The 14175-nt window shown below is 27.7% G+C and overlaps 2 protein-coding genes across 2 annotated transcripts; both read right to left on the reverse strand.

Annotated features, from left to right (window-relative positions):
- Positions 1-3943: 3943 nt before the first annotated feature.
- LOC132925951 (general transcription factor II-I repeat domain-containing protein 2A-like) lies at positions 3944-6481 on the reverse strand. The gene is made up of 4 exons (XM_060990306.1): positions 6472-6481; positions 5906-6080; positions 5366-5690; positions 3944-4609 (listed from the first exon to the last, which is right to left on the reverse strand). Exons 1-4 carry the CDS (start codon positions 6479-6481, stop codon positions 3944-3946), a joined length of 1176 nt encoding a protein of 391 aa, XP_060846289.1.
- Positions 6482-10016: 3535 nt separating this feature from the next.
- Positions 10017-13845, reverse strand: LOC132925952 (uncharacterized). The gene is made up of 9 exons (XM_060990307.1): positions 13822-13845; positions 12706-13365; positions 12425-12647; positions 12071-12334; positions 11607-11984; positions 10923-11441; positions 10750-10844; positions 10454-10656; positions 10017-10365 (listed from the first exon to the last, which is right to left on the reverse strand). Exons 1-9 carry the CDS (start codon positions 13843-13845, stop codon positions 10233-10235), a joined length of 2499 nt encoding a protein of 832 aa, XP_060846290.1. The 3' UTR covers positions 10017-10232.
- Positions 13846-14175: the final 330 nt, after the last annotated feature.

Consider the following 14175-nt stretch of genomic DNA (forward strand, 5'->3'; position numbering starts at 1 on the left):
GAAAAAATGTCAAACTTGTCGATATTGTGCATTGAATCAGATTTGGTGAAAAACATGAAGTGGGAAGAACTGATTCATCAATTTGCCACAATGAAATCCAGAAAAAAAGATATTTAAATTCAGAATTATTTTATTTTAACTATTTACCATAAATATGAAATGTAAAATATTTTGATATAAATACTTAGATAATAAATAAATAAATACTTACATATTAATACATGTTTTTTTATGGTTTTTTTGGTGGTGGTGGAGGGGGTGGTGGCTGGAGGAGCGGCAAAAAATGTTTGCTCCATGGCGGCATGGGGCCTTAATCCAGCCCTGGTGATGTCCAATACTTTTGTGACATACTTCAGTTACCATCGACCAATTGTCACAGTAATACCGTCGTCAGAGGCAACATCGAATGTAAATATTACCAAAGTCACTGATTGAACAAATGAAGTTGTATATGTTGTTTTTATATTTAATGAAAATAAATGTTTATTAAATAAACAGTCATTATTTTCTGGAAAAAATCGTAATATTTTATTTTATCATTATTCCATATTTAGTTTATATCGCAATCTGTTCTTTTCAATCATATTACTTTTACAAAATAATGTCAATGTTTCACATCTGCCAGGCGTCCCGTGACGGCTCACATTTTTAATTATTATTTTTACCAAAAAACAAAAATAACTTAATGTAAAAAAAACAAAATACACATTTATATCATATTTTAGTGATTTTAAGCGTATATTTTGATAGTTTTTAATGCATGAACTTTCAGGCTCTATTAATACTATTATCATACTTTTATTTTGTTCGAATAAACTTAATATTAGATATACCATTTCTAAACACTGCAAAATGACAACATTGATTTCGAAAACTTGTATGATTAAATTTCGCGTTCAACATAAAGCTAAATGATGCATAAAAATCAAACAGTTTTTGAAAGAACATCACCTTTTCACAACATAAAGATATGATTTATTCAATATTAAATAATAATAACTAGGGCTTGGATGTTGTTACAATGATTAAAAGTTATTAAAGACTTAAGGTTATAGCTAGACTTAGGAATTTAAAAGTTTTAAAATCAGACAAATGCAAATAAAAATATGAGCAAATACAAACATACACTAGAACAAGGCAATTTTTACTGAATTTATTTGAAAATGTGTCTATTATCTGTATTATCAATTTTTCCTTTTTTTGAATAATTGTACCTACCTATTGATCCAATATCAATATTATTGAATAAAATAACTGATAGGTTAATATGAAGTATATTCATCTGTGGCATGGAGAGTAAAGCCAATGACAAAATTCAAACAATATTTACATAACATTGGTAAAATACATTACATAATAAGTACCAATAAGAACTTTAATTTTTAAACTAAATTTACATAACATTTTTTTCCTCTAATAAGTAAACTGTTTAATATGCAAAATACATAGTTGCATACCATATTTATACATATAAATTTATTATGTATAGTTTTATAAAATTATAAATATAATAATATGAGTTTTTAATTTAATTATAACAACATCCAAGTCCAAATCATGACTTCAAACAAAATAAGTATTTTAAGTATGTCTTATTGCTTTAGTAAAAAAATGTTCATAATATATTCTAAGTGGAGAATTATTGTTGTCATTTAGTTGATTTTAATATATTAAAATAATCTAGCCACTAAGACTTAGATATGTATGGTAAACTAAATTAAAAAGCAATGTAAGTGAAGATTTTTGAAATGTGTATAATTTTGTTATCAAGACAAATTATTGTTGTCATTTAGTACTACTTGGTAGGTACATTTTAGTATAAAATAAGCGACCCTGCTACCCATTGAGATATGCATCATACTATTGTGTATGGTAAACTAAATTTACTAGTTTGCAATATTTATTACACTATTAAATGTGACAATAACCAATTTTTAAATATTATGTTCAAGTATTCATATGAATTAATTAGTTAAAAATAGTAGCTTCTGTGTAAATAACATTATAAAATATAAGTGCTAGTTTTTAAAAAGTGATATCAATATAGGTACCTACTAATTGTTTACAACACTCGCAATATTTAAATTAAGCTACAAGTAATATTAGGTTCCTATAATATGTATATTTATGTTAAACACGATTAACTAATTTAACTTACAGAATTTAGGTTCATGCCAGCGGTTTCATGTAGTTCAATCGAATAATAAATCATAATATAGGTATTTACTATTTTACTACATTTATTACAACATTATAAATGCGATCTATGTTTGAACAAATTAGTAAAAAAATAATGATAAGACTCATAATATGCTTAAAATTGTGGCCTTTGTATGAATAACCTTATAAAATAAAATTGCAAAACTTCAAAAATTTATAAATTCTATAATTTTATTAACACAGACCAACAAAAAAACCATACATTCAAATATTTATTAGTGTAATTAAAAATTTGCTTTATTCTAATTAGTTACCATACATTTCAATAAAATTTTGTCTTAAAATGATTGAAGAAAATGGATTATATCCAATAATATTTTAAATTTAAATCAATGGGCTAAATACAAATTAAATAAACACAGAATACACATTGAATTGTGATGAAAAAACTAATTTAAAATTTGAAGTCTTAGATAGGTACAAACGACCTGTAATTATGTATAAAAAATTAACTAATGATGGTGATGAACAAAAATATAATTTCCTTATGACCCAAGCAAGAAATATAAATTACCTTCAAAGTGTAAATAGATAAATTAAACAAATTATCGAAATTACGTTCTCTGATGTCAGTTTAAAACAAATGCAAATAATTCCAGATGATAACAATCAGATGACAAAAATTCAAACACATTTTTCATAAAAATAAAAATGTACCATCAAAGATTGCAATATCAATAAGGACAATATAATTTAATGAAAAAAATATGTCACATTTACAGCCTTAGGTAACTACCTACAATAACTTTTAGAGTAGTTAAATATTTAATAACATTAAATTATAATGAAAAGGCTAATTTCAAATTTGAAGTCTTAGATAGGTATGTACTATGAATTGTATATGAATATTAACTAATGATGGTGATGAACAAAAATATAATTTCCTTATGACCCAAGCAAGAAATATAAATTACCTTCAAAGTGTAAATAGATAAATTAAACAAATTATCGAAATTACGTTCTCTGATGTCAGTTTAAAACAAATGCAAATAATTCCAGATGATAACAATCAGATGACAAAAATTCAAACACATTTTTCATGAAAATAAAAATGTACCATCAAAGGTTACAATATCAATAAGGACAATATAATTTAATGAAAAAAATAAGTCACATTTACAGTCTTAGGTACCTACCTACAATGACTTTTAAAGTAGGTAGTTAAACATTTAATAACATTAAATTATAATGAAAAGGCTAATTTCAAATTTGAAGTCTTAGATAGGTACAAATGTACTATGAATTGTATATGAATATTAACTAATGATGGTGATGAACAAAAATATAATTTTTAATTTTTCAATGATCCATAAAAGATATATAAAGTACCTTCTTAGTGTAAATATATAAATGATACATATTATCAAAATTATGTCTTCTGATGTTAGTTTAAAACAAATGCAAATATTTCAAGACAGTAACAACCAGTTGACGAAAATTCAAACGCAAATTATTTATAAATACAATAAAATAGAAATTTGTTTAGTGAGAAAAATAACAAATCTTGCTCTCGACTAACTGTTTAAAATTGGGGGTCTGGTTAGTGCATGCTATCTTCATAATCATTTCAAGATGTTTGTTGGTTAGCCGGGACCTGAACTAGTTTTTAATAAAATTCATTTTTGAAAAAGATGATTCACAAACATACGTGGAGCCAAACATCGTACAAATTTTCAGTATAAATAATTTTAGCGTTGGGTATTTCTTTTCGGACACATTTTAACTAAAATTCTTCGTAACTACTTTCAGTTTTTGCATAATTTTTATCATACAATTTTTTTAGAACATCATCCGTTTGAAATTCAATGATTTCCATTTGAATAGTTGCTTTATTACATTTAAAAACACGTATTGCTTCATTAACCCATTCACCGTCAGGATGTAAAGTAACACTACTGTTGTACAACGTTTTTAAATCTGCAAATCGTCTCTCGAATTCAGTCTCAATACTTGTCATAAAATTGATAAAATTGTCGATTTCAATATCATTTCTTTCATCACAAACTTTTTTCAAGTTGGTAAAATATAATTGTTCACTACCAAGATCTTGAGAAAATAATTCTATTTTTTTACAAAAACAGTTAACTTCAGATACTAAGTGACAAATAAGCTTCTGGGCACCTTGAAGTTTCAAATTTAAAAAATTTACGTGTTGAAATATATCTGCTAAAAATGCAATGGTTACAACGTTATTGTTGTCTTTTATAAATTTTATATGGTTTTTGGCAGCCAAATGTGTACTATTAAGAAGAAAAAGTTCAATCTCGTTTAGTAAACCAAAAAATCTGTATAAAACATTGCCTTTACTCAGCCACCTCACATTATTATGGAGTAGTAAATCGTCAAACTGCGAATCAACTTCCTGGAGAAGTAACTTGAATTGTCGGTGCTAAAGTGAAGTTTTGGTTCGTATGAAGTTAACAATATTCATGACCGTTTTCATTATTTCTTCTAAACTCGAGTCTAGTTTACAACAGAGAACACTTTGATGAATAATGCAATGATATGATAAAACATCAGGGTTGCATTTAGGGTCATTGTTTAATCTTTGAAGACCTTGATGAGCGTTAATCGTTGCTGGAGCACCGTCAGTTGTAACTGAGATAATTTTTTTTAAATTCAGTTTTTCTGTTTTAAAATATGTTATTACAGTATAATACTGTATAAACCTAACCTTATATAAATCTTGGCCTTTTGTGGTCACCGACAACGGTAAAAGCGTCAACAACTCTTCGTAGAATCAGAATCGTGTTGTAAATCCTTGAATGTATCAATTATTGAATCATATGTGTCGAAAACTGTACAAAGAGCAGTTGAGTGTGATGTCTATCGGGTAATATCTACTCTTTTTAGTTATATATTTTTATTTGGGACGCCGAGTAAAGTCCTACTCGCTTATTACTACTGCTTATATAATCATAAAGTGTTTCCTATGTACCAAATAAGTCTCTATACTCCGGCCCACGAGAGATCAGTACCGTCACGCGCATGCAGAATGACCAGCAGCGACGGCGCGGAACCTGATTTACCCCACTATATGCCGCAATCGTCGCGTGCATGCGCGAAATCGGACACGTTTTGGTCGAATAGCGGTACTGATCTCTCGTGAGCCTAACCGGAGTATAGCTTGTGAACAGGAATTTACAGCATAGACTATACCCAAATTAAATTTGTGTGCCCAACACCAAACGTAAGTAGCTAATGGATTATTCTCTTTTACAATAGCTTGTAAGCCATTGTATGCACCTCTCATTGAAGCAGCACCATCATAAGATTGCCCAACTAGATAAGTTTTCCAATCTAAACACATATCTTTACATATATCATCAAGGACTGTAAATAAATGTTGACCAGTAGTCATTAATGTTTCTCTAACAGCTATCAACCGTTCACAGACCACACCGTTACTTTTATTTATATATCGAATAACCAGCGACAATTGGTCTTTTCTTGACACGTCAAATGTTGATCTAAAGATAAAGAAAAATAATTTTGCATCCAAAATTTCATTTTTTATTATATTACGAATGTTAGTTGCAATAGCTAATATCAATTGATTTTGTCGATTCCATGATACAAAATTTTGTGTATGTTTTCCCCTAATTTGAGCTTCAGTTAAATTACATGATAATGGAGGTGAATATTTTGCCAATAAGATAGCTAAATCTTTAAAATTTCCACGAACATCATCTTTCCAACCCTCTCCAGGTCTTTATGACCTCTAAAAGGTAAACAGTGTCTCCCCAAATACAACACTATGTCAATTAAATGTCTGATAACCTCCTTATTCTGTACTATTTTTTTCATTTCAATTTCTTTTAATGAAGGATTAAGTGGAAAAGCAGCTTCCTTATATGATGCTTTAATTGAAGTAAGTACACAATTTTTGGTTATTTCATGTCTCGTAATTTTAATAGGGCCATTTTTCCATTCTGCACACACAATGAAATTTTCTATTTCTTCCAAATAGCGCACAATTAAGACAATACAGTGAAAGGTAATACATCAAAGAACAGTTTAAAAACAGGTTAGATGACATAAAAAAAAAAAAATACTAAATAAAGAATAATATTTCCAAATTTATACAATTTAATAACGTGATAAGCTAATGGAGATGAAACAGAGATCAAAAACAGCATATGATAGAAAACAGCATGAAATTATCATTAATGTTGGTGATAAAGTTTTAGTAAAAGATAATAAACAAAAAGGAAAACTACAATCTAAATGGATGGGACCATATTCAGTTACAGCTATTCATGATAAATTTAGGGCCCGGATTTATATGCATTTGCATGTTTTTTCTGAATAGTCCAAAAAATAGCTAGGTAAGCTACAAGTTTGATTTGTAATCAATAGATCCGAAATAAAAAGTTTTATTTTGCATATTTTTGCATATTTTGTCCTTTTTTGACATGTACTGCATATTTCTGTATTTTACGATTTGTTTTTGCATATATACGGTTTTTAAATGCATAATATGTAATATTTTGGTTATTTTTATTAAAATAACGTATTTATAGTTATATTTATAATCCATGTAATTTGACGAAGTCGTTTTCTTATCTTATCTGAGACATATCGGGACAAGTAGTAATCTATTATTGAGTAGGTTTTAACTTTTAGTGAATCATACATTAGTCGTGTTTGTCGTGTTGATCCGAGTGCGTGTATTTTATTTTGACGAAAAAATGCCGAAAATTAGCGCAACTACGTCCAGTAAGCTAAATAAATTTGTTGCCGAATATAAAGGTATTTTTTCCACAGATGGCTTAGTTTTGTTCTGTTTAAAATGTAACGTCAAAGTGAATGGCGAAAAACGTTTCACAGTCATCCAACATTTATCAACTGGAAAACACAAAAGTGCAGTTCAACGTACGAATTTACTAGAAAAAAATCAAACATTAATTTCAAATGCAACTTCAAAATCTCCCTTTTTTCAAGAAATGTGCTATGCAATGGTTTCAGCAGATATACCTTTTAATAAATTAAATAACAAGTGCTTCCGGGAATTCCTAGAAAAATACACTAAGCAAACTATTCCAAATGAGTCAACACTCAGAAAAAATTATTTATCTGATATATACGACCGAACTATCACCAACATCCGCAATTATATTTCTAATCAAAAAATATGGATAAGTATCGACGAAACTACAGACGTTGAAGGTCGTTATATAGCCAATGTGATAATCGGTACACTTAGTTCAGATAATCCCGGAAAAACCTTTTTGTTAACATCTGAAGTATTAGATAAAGCAAATCATCAAACGATTTGTAAGTTATTCGATAGTTCTTTATTTTTACTTTGGCCGGAAGGGTTACGGGTAACAAAATTTCAGTCCAAGCGACGTATCTCTTTTTAAATACGCTCCCGTCACATCTGTCGACGTAGAGAGGAGTTTTTCAAGGTACAAAAATGTATTGGCTGATAATCGACGAACTTTCACATTTGAAAACCTAAAAAAAAATTTCGTGGTACAATGCAATACGAATGCTTTTGGTATGTATTAATTTTCGTTTAGTCACATCATTTATTTAATAAAAATATTTTAATTTTAATTTTTCAGATTGAAATTACAAAATGTTGAAACTAAAAAAAATGAATCAAAAAAATATAGTATAATTTATTTGAACATAATAAAAAAATAATGAAATAAAATTTTTTTTTTAATCGATTTTTTTGCATATTTTTTATTTTATAGGGTATATTTCTATAAATTAAGAGCATAAATGCATATTTTATAGTGCATATTTCTTAGGTTTTTAGAGCATATAAATCCGGGCCCTAATGATAATGAAAACGTATCCATACAACGTGGACGCAAATAAGTAGTAATACACAAAAATCAATTAAAAATATTTAACTCATAATATAAATAACAATCGAATAACATATATCAAGAATCAACATTTTACTAAGATATAAAATTAAAATAATCTAAAATAAAACTTATATCAATTGTTTCAGAGCACTGGACAGTGCAACTGAACCCTTTATAAAAGCAGATTCATTATATAATGTTTTTCAGACAAATGAATCGTCTGGGATTTATTTCGACTTCATTTCCGATATGCACAGTTGCAGCTAATTGGGAAATCACAGTATACTTAAATATAACAATTTATTATACACATTACATACAAGTTAGAAGCTTACAAGAAGAAACATTATCGCTTTGTAATGAAGCTACTAAAAGTTTTGAAAATGATTGTAACTTTTTGTGTTTTATTGAAAAATTTCATACAAAGGATATGTGTTTAAATTTTAAATCAGAATCAGATAAAATTTTAAATAAATTTGAATCAGAAACTAATAGCCTTCTTCAAGTAATTGAAGGACAAAATCATTTAAGAAATAAAAGACAGTTATCTAAAAACATAGGAGATATGATTTATACATTGTTTGGAACAATTAATTTAAATTATATTGCCAAATGGTACTCAAACATAAAAAATATGATAAAAAACGGTAGGAAATTTCAAAGCATAGTAGAAAATAAAATGATGATTACTCCTGCTAGTACAAATGATGCGATAATACTTGATAAAAAAACAATAGAAGCAACAACAGAAGTTTCGAATAATATTAGGAAAATACGTCATTATATTACTTCGGATAAGGACAATTTTAAGAGGCCGTTCTGGTAGCGAAAAATCGACCGTAAAAACATGCTTTCGTACTTCCCATTTTCCTCAGCTCTCAGTAGTCGTAGAAACATGATTTATACACCAAAATAAACTTGAGAAGTTCCTCTAGATGATCTCGTTCCAGATTTTTGAATTTTTTTTTCAAACCGGAGATATTTGCATTTGAAATTTTCAAAATTTTTAACATTTTTAAAAAATCATATAAAATAGAAAAAAAATGATATCAAAAATCTGGAACGAGAAAATCTAGAGGAACTTCTCAAGTTTATTTTGGTGTATAAATCATGTTTCTACGACTACTGAGAGCTGAGGAAAATGGGAAGTACGAAAACATGTTTTTGGTTAAAAAATCATAAATTTACAGTCGTCATGTGCTGCTCTGCTAAGTATAGCGGCAGCGTTCGAGAACAGTGTTCATGCCACCACCCCGCGCGCGACTGCAGCCGTACCGCACCATAGGTTTAAACTGGTTTTCATATCGCAGTTTATAAATAAATATTGTCAATACGATAACGATTATGTTGGCGACCGAATAATATTTTAACCGATATCGAATTTTATATTTCGTGTATTATTATTCTGCACGCCGTATTAAAGATCTCACGTTATCATAAAATTATTATAATTTGTTTAATAAAAGTACGATTTGAATAATTATTTTTTTAATCTTGAAGAGAATTTGATGATTTAGTTAATTTTATTTACGCTGAACCAAATATGAAAAAAAAAATATGAAATTTAAATCGATATAACAAAAAAACACCTTAGGTACCTACAATCTGCACGGTTACATATGAATAAATAATAGCCTGTTGAATAAAGTGACAAATTTAATTAATGTACTTACGATATAACTCGATAACTTATAATAGTCTAAATAATAAGTGATATAAATCCCTAATTATATTAATTATTTACATAAATCAGTCAAATACTGTAATTATTTTTAATTATTAGGTACGTCTATTATAGATTATTTATTTATTAAATTTAATAATAACAAATAAACAAATTGAAGCCAATTAAAAATATGACAAAACTAGTTGGCACCAATATACATTTATTTTTTTTAAATTATTAATTAAATAATTGTATATTCATATTTACAACAATTACAACCTATATAATATACAATAAGTACATTTGATACGAGAATGAGAAGCACATAATAAATTGTCAAGTCGTATAAAATAAAAAAACTATAATATAAGAATAATATATATCACGATATGATAATAGTAGTAATTACTAATTATTATTATTATATAATGTTAAAAAATATACAAATATATAAATTAAAAGCTGTATATCATTGCACGTCAATACATCTAGAAACAGCTTTATTTATTTATTTCGTTTTTTTACTTTAATTTTTTTGTTTGTTTTGTTTTTATATTTTCCAAAATATGTTGAGGATCTAAAATGTCATCTACCAACAGTCTCTTTCCATACTGGGGATTGACTATTTCTGGAAGTAAGCATTCTGTATAAAAACTGAAAATAAAATTTGTTATATTTATATAATTACATCAAAATATTCAAAATCCAATTATCATAAATCTAAAAAATAAAGTTAATTTACACTTTTAACTTTTCAATCATTTTTTCGCGCCAGAAAGAATCATCGAAACCAATTATTTGTGTTTCTATCCAATTCGCCGAATAAACAACGAAATAGCAAAAATTTCGTTTTGAAATTTGCATTTGTCCTTGAACTTGATAGTAGTAACTATGATCCACTTTTAATTTCATTTTTCCGTTTTCACTGAGACGACAGAAGGATAACTAAAATTAAAATATATTATATAAGAACATTTTACATTTTTCAAATTTTGATTTTAAATATTTTAATAATAAAATAAACTTTTTATTATATACCTTTTTACTGTTTATAGCTTCTAAAAATGTCTTAGTGTCTTTTATTCCAAACGGACATTTAATTTCCACTATAAAATCATCACCGACAAGGCCATCTATAGATGTTTAAAAAAATTAAATTAGTATTATTGATTTAATTAATATCTTTAATTGAGAACTATAATATATTTTACCTGGAGAAGCTGCTAAATAAGGAAAATGTTCATCAATAATAAGTCCACATTGATTTACTTTACATTGTAATTGTTTTTCCAATGCGACGATAGCTTGTGGTTCAGTGGCTTTACCATAATCTGTAGCTTTCGAAGAAAACTTCCTATAAATTATATCATAGACTGTATTCTTGCACGACGTAGTTGGTCGAAGTTTACAAACGCGACCAAAATTTGACGCCGTGAGTCGACTTCGACGTTCAACATGCCAAATTTGTGAATTGGCCTGATCTCTTGTTTTTTCTTCAATGGCTAACCGTTCATGTTTGTCCAATCGTAAGGCATTAATGAAATTTTCTTTCGTTTTTTCTAGTTCTTCTTTTGAAATATTATCTTCCGGTAATGGTTCAGCTAAACCATAATGTTGATCCGGGCCATTATTATACCTTTTTTCCGAATTTCCAGGAAAAAGAAGTTTTTTAGATTTTGGCTGACATCTTTTCTTTTCACTCGATGCAAGAAATTTTTTCCCTATTTCCCCTAAAAAAAAAACATAAATGTGTAAATGATTTAAAAATATTAAAATGATTTAAAAATAATGACTTGACATTTTTAAATACATATTTACGTTTTAAAAAATGTACGTTTTATAGGTGCCTATATCATTTTTCTTTAAATATTAATATATGTCATATTATTATTTACCTGGACTTATTTCATCGACCATATTTTTATGCATTAACCGGAGAAACTTTCCACCTGAGTTGCATGATATAACCGCAGCTTCAACTCGAGCATTATATGAATTTCTTTGGGAATAATTTATTCGTTTACCCGCTAAATATTTATTAATTACACTATTGAATTGTTCACATACGTTATTGTCAACATTCATCAGTAAACTATCAACATTTACTACTAAACGAGATATTAATTGGGATATATCGCTCACAAGCCCTGATCTTTCGGCATCTTCGATCATATTTTTTTCATTTCCTTGCGTACCCTTACAAAAGTATGATTCACATCGATCATGGGCTCCCAAAATGTGTCGAAAACTGTTATTTATATCTTGTCGTAATCCTTAAATAATATAATAATATTATAATACTATAATTGTGTTAATTTATAATGTTATCAAAAAAAAATAATTATAATAATTAACTTGCCTACTGATTTTTGGTAATCTGTTTGGCCTTGTAAACTATTACGATACTCAATTGCCTTAGTTATTGAAAATCTAAAGCGTAATATATTTGATTTTAAATGTTTTCTTAACGAAATCGGATACTTGGTATTTAATGTCATAGCTACTAATTTTGTCCCATAATTTCGCAATAAATGGTTGCGACATTCTATTTTTATGACGGGTAGTCTAGGTCCATAAGGCATTATTTCAGCTAATCTTTTTGTAACGCTTGAGTCTCCGTCTCCTATGCATTTTTTCATTATATTTATAAGGAATTAACTAAAATTATATAGTTGAAAAAATATGCACGATTGTAAAACGTGGAGTAGCTTACCTATTAGTTTATTGTATTTTAGACCATGCATTTCTAAACTCTGTTTAAACCCATCAGCAACACCATCAGCTTCCATACTTGTAGCACCCCTTTTCCAATTTAAAAAACACGTATGTTCAGGTGGATTTAATTTTTTATTTTTCGCCCTCTGGCAAATCACACAAAACCGATTTCTAATGCCCACAAATAAAATTTTTTTCGATCTATAACCAATTATTGTTGCCTGAAATTATGCAATGTAATATTAAAATTTATAAAATTGGTATATGTACATTTTTTACCACTCCAGATAATGCATCATATTTAGTCTTATAACTGCGTTTAGACCATTGTCCATCTGCGACAACCGTACACATAGGAATTCCATCAGTATCTACTGATCCCGCTTCTATTGCTAAACGACGTTCTTCATCACCGGCGATTTTCATTTGTGCTTCTGCGACATCATGAATTCTTTTGTTGATAAATCTTTGAACTAATACAAAAGTACATGACGCCATACATGGAATATCCATTGTCGCGCACAATTCTGATAATTGCGTATATCCAATTCCAGCTGATATCGACCCAGCAACGGCGGCTTCGTTAATTGGTAAATAACTTTCCGGTTTCGATTTTTCCGAGTCAATAAACATAATAATATGACAAATATCACATTTAAATTTAAAAGTTGATCTTAATCCATGTTTTTTTTCGGAAATAAACGTCATGTTTAAAAATGAACAACCAAATGGTCCTTTGTGATCACTATTTTTAATTTGATAAAAAACGTAATTCATATCTACTATTCGTCTACCGGAGTTTTCATATCCAACATATTGATTACTAGATATAGATTGTTCACACACCAAATCATGTTTGTGAAAGGTTTCTTCAGTAACCAAATCATTAATTTCAATGTCTTCCGGTTTAGTTATTTCACTAGAAAAAATTTGAAAAAGCTATATAAAACTAATAGATTGTGTTTCATAAAAATCACAGGCTCAATTTCAATTTGTATTATTATTATTTTGGGAGGGGGTGCAGCAGCTTTTGATTAATTTTAGGATAATAGTGTGACATATGAAAATAATAGTTAGGTATTAACTATAAATTTATCAAAAATCAAATACAATATACAAATTAAACTTCATTGAAAAAATAAACAAATAAATATTTGGCATGTTATTGTGCAGTCAATATACTTAAACACTATAAACTCAATATTTATCAATATAAATTGAAATTGAATTGCTTTTTACAAAATAATAATAATTATAAAATTATAAAAAAATACTTAGGTAGGCACAATTTTATAAGCATTTAAACTTAAGGTCCACCCTAGTCCCCTAAACTGCGCCTATGCATATAATCTATTTAAATAATACATAATATATAATTATAGATTTAAAGCTTACCTGTTTGTTTCCCTTGATGAACATGGTGGTTGATTATCAGCACCTAAGAAAAAGGGTTCCACAACAGGTTCTATTACCTCAGAATCGTTCCTTGAATTAAAATAAAAATGAATTATATAAAATTATATACTTATTTAATTATTAAAAAAAAATATTTATGTTTAATTTAAATACTTGTTTTGGTTACGAATTCCAAAAAGGTCCCTCATTCGAGAACTCAGGTTTTTTTTTAACGATAACTTCTTTGATTGATATCGTTTTTTATTTTTTGATGGATCCATTTTATATTAAAAATACGATGAGTACGTAATAAAATAAAAGTAAAGTGAGAAAATTTAAAGTATAACAAAATGA

This window comes from Rhopalosiphum padi, chromosome 3, assembly GCF_020882245.1.
Source record: "Rhopalosiphum padi isolate XX-2018 chromosome 3, ASM2088224v1, whole genome shotgun sequence".
Taxonomy (NCBI): domain Eukaryota; kingdom Metazoa; phylum Arthropoda; class Insecta; order Hemiptera; family Aphididae; genus Rhopalosiphum; species Rhopalosiphum padi.